The 6,708-nt window shown below is 36.7% G+C and overlaps 1 protein-coding gene across 11 annotated transcripts in view; it reads right to left on the bottom strand.

Moving 5' to 3' along the window:
* Nucleotides 1-1,949: 1,949 nt before the first annotated feature.
* POLK (DNA polymerase kappa) overlaps nt 1,950-6,708 on the bottom strand; it is a 28,828-nt gene continuing 24,069 nt past the window's right edge. For 8 of the 11 annotated variants that reach the window (XM_085528162.1, XM_085528161.1, XM_085528163.1 and 5 more), the window contains 4 exons: nt 6,479-6,650; nt 4,683-5,642; nt 3,870-3,921; nt 1,950-3,741 (listed from right to left, as the gene is read on the bottom strand). In XM_085528162.1, coding sequence (XP_085384288.1) covers nt 3,657-3,741; nt 3,870-3,921; nt 4,683-5,642; nt 6,479-6,650 — 1,269 coding nt within the window. In that variant the 3' untranslated portion in view covers nt 1,950-3,656. Of the gene's footprint in view, nt 3,742-3,869; nt 3,922-4,682; nt 5,643-6,478; nt 6,651-6,708 lie in introns of those variants that run through there. The other 3 variants (XM_085528170.1, XM_085528171.1, XR_014939138.1) reach the window with 2 other exon arrangements.

The raw sequence follows: 6,708 nt of genomic DNA, 5'->3' as shown, positions 1-6,708 counted from the left end.
CGCAGTGTCACTTGGCCCCATCAGCCAAGCCTTCTGCAGGCTGAAGGACGCTCTGGGAGAAGCTGCTCTTGGAGCTATTATTCTTTAGATCATCACGGCTTAGGAGAGTCCCCTGCAAGCACGGCGTGCTCTTGGGATGTGAGAGACAGAAATGGCCTAATTTGGACAGAAACAGGAGCATGTGGTATCGTAGCAGAGGCAAATGGAATTAATCCAGTCACAGACTTCTGGTTCATTTTCAGAGATCATTTTTGTCCAAGTCCAGTCAAAACCAATACATCAGTATGGCAGTTTTAGCGAGTCGCCATATTGAGATCTGTCTAATTAGGAAATTCTCATTAATCTTGAGCTTCCACCTGTCAGTCTTACACAACTGAAGACACCGCCTTCCTTCACTGTAATTTCTTCTTTTCAACTTACACATGATTATTAACACTGTACATTTGTTGATGGCAAATTCGATCTGAAAGGCCCCAAAACATTTTGCCCATCGAACACTCTCGCTTGCTTCCTGTGAGTCAAATATTCCAGTGAAACTTCTTAAGAGGAAGAGGTTTATTTCTGTGTGCTGACTGGGTAGGCAGTACAGCCTCACGGCTTGCAACATTAACCCTCTTTTTCCAAAATGGGGCAACAAGCAATGTTATGATTACCAGATTCAGCACATACAACTGGCCCCAAAGGAGTTAGAGAAGAAATCTTATAGTCCATTAGTATCATAATTTTAGATAGAGCCTGGAAACAACAGCTGTCAGTTCCACACGCTAATTACTATCAGACAATCTCATATCACAGCGTAGCCCTCAGCTCTCTTAACTAACTTTCCCAGCACAGCTATGTGCTGTGCACACAAACTTCACAGATAATAAGTCCACCACAATCTCTAACCACTTCCCATAATACTGACTCTTTCAAACAGCCCCAGCAACCTGCAGAAAAGGCTGAGGCAGAATCTGAAGACATAGAATCCACTAAAAAGCAAGGAACTACGAGAATATCTCTTTCACTTGTCCTCATAAGGACAACTAAATGGAGAGGCTCGATGTCAGCAGGTGCTCACATACAAAAATGTGATATCCAGGCCAGACAGCTAATAAAAAACAGGTCATTGACCACTGTAAGACATTCTGCATACAAGGAAAGTACATAAAGATATTACAACAGCAATAAACAGGTCAAATAGGAGAATGCTACTCTACAATTTGTGTTTCTAAGGACTGAGGATTTACAATGTAAACTCAAGAACATGTTTTTAAGAGGGACATCTCTGTAACTGTTCCACTGATGGCAAGCATGTTCCTCACAGAAGACTGTTTTGTGCGTCCCCTTCTACAGAAGTAATCAAGAATGTTAAGATCACAGAAATGCCATCCTTTTCTCTAGTACCCATAACTAGAAGAAGAATTCGAGATTACTTCACACAGAATGGCTTGGATTGAAAGCAACCCTAAAGACTATTCAATTCCAATCCTCCTGCTGTGGGCAGGGATTCCACCACCATAACAGGCTGCCTGCAGCCCCATCCAGTCTGGCCTTGAGATGAGGCATCCATAGCTTCTCTGAACAGCCTATGCCAGCACCTCACCACCCTCCAAGTAGTTTCCTTTTAACATCTAACCCTCTCCCTGCTGACATCTCTCTTTTGATGCAACCCAGGATATTGCTGACCTTCCCAGATGGGTACATTTTACATGTATCTCAAAAGACAGATGCTTCTTGATCTAGAATCATACTATGAGCTTTATTTGCACATTAAATCTAACATACTCCACAATTTTAACTTCACGATACTCAAAGACAAATCTACGACAGCTTTTTTAAAACAGATGATAGGACAGTTCTCCAGCTTCTAGGCAAAACTAGCTTCATTTGTCCAAGCACTCAGAGGTCTAATTTCCTTTTTTGCTGAGCAATGCACATGCAATAAACACACACATTGAGAAGTTATCTTGGATTCAATGCTTTATTAAGTTAGACATATGTAAATCAATACAGAGACAAGTGTTCATTTATTTATTTTTTTTTAAACAGTAGCCACTGCTCCTTCAGCTGTTTTAATGTCTCTCCTACCAGAAATATCCAGCTCCTACCTCTGTCAGCAGAACAGCTAATGCTGACCGCTCACTGACTTTGTTTGGACAACATCAACTGTCTGACTGCAGAATAGTATCAACTAGCCTGGCTTATTTTGTCCAGAGCAGATTAAGGAGCACTGAATTCAAATAACACATCAGTGGCACCTGGCAAGCAGAGATGAGCAGATAGGAGATACTGAAATCATTACAGAAAATCTAGAAATGAAAAAATACATTCTGGATTTAGCCTAAACATCTAAAACATACTAAATACACATTAAAAAAAAACCAAAACTGTAAGCTGCAGAGTTATCCCCATACAGTTAAGCAATGGAACATAAGCTTCTATTATTGTCATTTTAAAGATTATCCATGTTCATATTTCATCAAGGGTTTGTCACTGTATGCATAACTTCTAAGAAACATACTATCATCATAAATTAAGTATAAAATATCTGAATTCAAGCAATTTGGTGTAAACAGAAGAATATCATTATAGAGTATTTCAAATATTTGAACTGTAAAACTTCCTCCTTCCACTTAAGTACTCATAAAATACAATTTATTTAAAAATAGAAAATAATTTTAAATAAAGATAGATAAATAGTAAGAATACTTCAGCATATTGCACATATTCATATTACATTCATATTATTATTGCACATTGATAGATATATTAAATTTAGCCCAACCAACAGGTACCAATTGAACTACAGCAAAGAAAACTTAAGTTCTCAGTCTCTTTGGAAAGTCCAAGGATCAAACAGCATTTGTTCAACTAACCTGGAAGGATCCTTCCCTTATCATCTAGTTTATTAATATTTTTAGTATCAAGCAAAGTCATCCTGCATCTCATCACAGAGAGCCCTTCAGGGTGGGTCCATCACCTTGTACTGATAAAAATAAATAAAAATAAAAATAGTGATAAAAATAAAAGCTTGGCTGTGCTCTGAATTCTTCTGTTTTGAAGACCAACCAGTTTTTGGTCCAGTGACAAGACAGCATTCTCAACAACAGAAATCAAGTAGCGTGGCTTTTCTATGTTATAATTAATTTGGTGCTCAACTGTCCATGGAAGTATTAACCTGAGCAACTATGGATGCCAACTCTCAGCCTTGCAGAGAGGGTGGCAGGTCAAATCTTAGGAGGGGGACATCAGGAAGCACAATGTGACAACTACCTCTTGAGACCCTCTTTCTCAGATGCTTGCCACACAGATTTGCTCAATGGCAGCTCCAATCCTGTTTTATTTTGTTGAACAGCGGAGACAATTCATGAGTCTTAATGTGACTCTGACAAAGTTTCACATGTTCAATATAAAAGAACTCTTAAGTGCTAGCAATTTCATTTCTCATAAGATAGAAAAGTATTATTAAAAAAAAAAAAAAAAAAGGAATTACCTCAGTTATATCCCTTCTTCTACCTCACATATCATCCTTTTAACAGAGTATGATAAACATACAATGGCTTCAATGTGAATCCAGCCATATTCCATCTGAATCCAGCCCAGCACCAATGCTAAATTAATTTGCAGACATAAAACACTATGAAGTACTTCATATGAAGTACAGTGCTGCACTGTCATTTAAAAAACATTTCAATTGTACGCTTGGAATTGATTGACTTAGCCTTCTTTGATGCTGACTGTGAAGTTGTTAGTCCAGACCTAAAAATAAAAACAAAATTAATATACATGTGCACAATAGATATTTATAGAACTTTAAAACTACATTTTTTCTTAACTTGAATGCTTTAAAACATGAGCTGAGTACTTAGTTTTCAGAATAGCCTTACCTTTTCATTCCTTGTAATGGTTTTGTGCACTGCTGTCCTCTGCTCAACCCCCCTGAGGAGTAATTGGAAACAACAAAAATGTATTACTTCAGTAAAGAAATAATGCTGCAGAAATCACATACATAGCAGAACTTTGAAAAGAGCAGTTCTGGATAAAGATTTTCCTTCTTCCACCCCTCCCCCCCCCCTTTTTTTTCTTTTTTTTTAATTTGACAATAGTGGAACTGAATCTTGCCAATGATTCATTAAAAAGAGAAACGACTTGAGTAAACAGGCCGTGGGTTTAGCATGTTGTAGGTACAGCTACAGGACAAATTATGTCAGAAGGATGTCACGTTAGCAATACATGCCTTTATGTTTAAGCTCACAACCTCTGTTTTAGCCAGCACATCAATTAAACTTTTCTGTCAACTGAACCTCTGAAACGGTTAATAAAATTTTCAGTAGTTTTCACCTAAATTTCAGTGACCTTACAGACACCAAACTGATTATGGTTATGAGGGAGGAGACAGGATTTACAGAAATGATCAGTAATTCCTATGTTAACAATGCTGCAAATGAGAGTGCACTATGTAACTACCACCTCATTCAGAAACCTTGTTTATCAATAAAAGTGATCAGGCATCTTTTAAATAGCAGTGTTTTCTCTTACACAGATACTATTCCAATGAACCTGTTGCAAAAATATCATGAAATGTCTTGAAAAAAAAGTCATGAAAACTTAAGTTGTATCAAGTATACAACTTCCACATCATTGGTATTAGACAAGTAGATCATGTAAATAACCAAATATACCTTAATGTGCGTACTCACCAACTCTGATTGAATTTCCTGTATCAGAATTCTTAGCAGAACAATCATCTTTTTCTGTCAGCTCCTGGATAAGGCCTTTGTTTAAGCAGACATCTACATGTCTGTTAAATGACATAAGGCTGGTGGTTTTCTGTTCTGAATTACAAACTGGACAAACAAGAACACTGTCTTCTTTGGTTTCAAAAGAACAGGATGAACTAGTTTCTTCTGTATGATCCATGCTTCCAAACTGTTCTGAAGTCTCTTGTGAATTTCTTTTGGGAAAGAGACATTGTTTTATGCTTGCATTTCTAGTAATATCAACAAGCTCACCAGGCTGTTCTTCTCTGTGAGGTTTTTCTGAGACTATCTTAGTGAATTTTTCATCTCTACTATTGGCAGAAGAGTTTTCAGATGTACTTGCTGACTGGCCAGTTCCTGCTAATTGATCTGTTATATTTTCTTTACAGTCATCAGTATTTTCATTTTTACAGTGTGATAAAAAGTTACAAGTATTTCCTCTTGAAATGTCATTTTTTGTCATTTCCACAGTATCTTTAACAAGACTGCCAGCAAGACATTCATCAACATGCCTATTAATCTCTACCAAACTACTACTGCTTTGTTCCTCAAAGCAAACAGGGCACGTGAAGATCTCACATACATTAGACTTCTGCAAGTCTGTGACCTTGCTTGCTTCTTCCACAAAATTTGCTGATGATTTTACACCGTGAAAGTGCTGCTTACCTACACTTTCATTTGAAGAAAGATTATTACAGTTTAGTTGCCTTGCAGCTCGCTTTTTATCAAAAAAACTCCCGCTGGAAGATGCTTCTGAGTTTTTTGTGAGATTTTCTTGAATGGATTTCCCTGACTGAAGCCTTGGAAAATCAAGTTCTTTTCCTGATTTTAAGAAGCTTTTAATGCTTTTTTGTTGGTATTTCTTCTCTTCATCACTTAGAAATCCTGATACTCGTACACCTAATGAAGAAAACAAAAGTTACAATTTTAAATATCAATATTTTAAACATTTAATTCTTACTTAACATCTTTTTCAGGTGAACATCCACTCAATAGAAGAATGTTTTTTTCCTATAAACAGAGGTTAAAGGGCCTCCAAATGCCAACAATGGATCACTGGTTTTATCAGACCTGAGAACTTGTCCCACTTTATTTTTAATTTCAATTCCCACAAGTAGTAAACTCCTTGTACCATAATACGAAGCCATACACTGTTTAACTGAGTTATGTAAAAATCAGTAACAAAAGACAGATTCATATCAAGTTTCACCATATTTTTCCCTTCAGCACATTCTGATATTATAGACATAAAGCATAAAGTTTTATGCCTTACTGAATGGTTCAGAGGAGAAAATGTAATTCCCAAAATCAAACGCCTTAGAATAAAAATACAGAACTAATTTTGACAGAATTTTTCAAATTTCTCAAAAAATTTAGCATCTTCAAATTCCTAAGCACTTCTATTTAATGTATTTGTTTCAAAAAGGGGTTATGTATGGAAACATGTGCCATGTTGCTGCATGGCAAAGCATATTTATAAACCTTTTTAAGGCAGCAGAATAAAGAAGTGCAGTGCAGTTAAGATTCTGCTCTCCAGCCAATGTGTGTGTTGTTTCAGAGCCATCAGGAAAGGTACAATTTCAATTAGTAAAACATTCAGCACTCCAGAGCTGTTTCACTTTGCAGAAGCCACCAGGGTAATAGAGAAAAGATAAATCCATTTATATGAGTTTTACTTTAGAGTACAGTCTATTACTTCCATATGCAATATGATCTAATTCTGAAAAGAGTTTTACCCATAAGTCTTATCCTTAGGGGGTGAGGAGCAACACTATCAATTTCCGTTCCTAACAACGTTTTTGCAACAGCAAATATTTCATCCTCAGCAGAAACAGAAGACAGCACTGTTGAGGCTCTTGTTTTTACTTCGAAGTTCACATTCTTTAGCTTCAAGGTAACAGTTTTACCCTATTAAGAAAAAAAGTTATACATATCTTATATGGCACACACAGAAACATTACTGCAG

This window comes from Coturnix japonica, chromosome Z (assembly GCF_054131305.1).
Source record: "Coturnix japonica strain WE chromosome Z, WE-NBRP24, whole genome shotgun sequence".
In the NCBI taxonomy this organism is placed as follows: domain Eukaryota; kingdom Metazoa; phylum Chordata; class Aves; order Galliformes; family Phasianidae; genus Coturnix; species Coturnix japonica.
The sequence above is the reverse complement of the archived record's forward strand: the minus strand, read 5'-3'. Positions and strand labels throughout refer to the sequence as shown.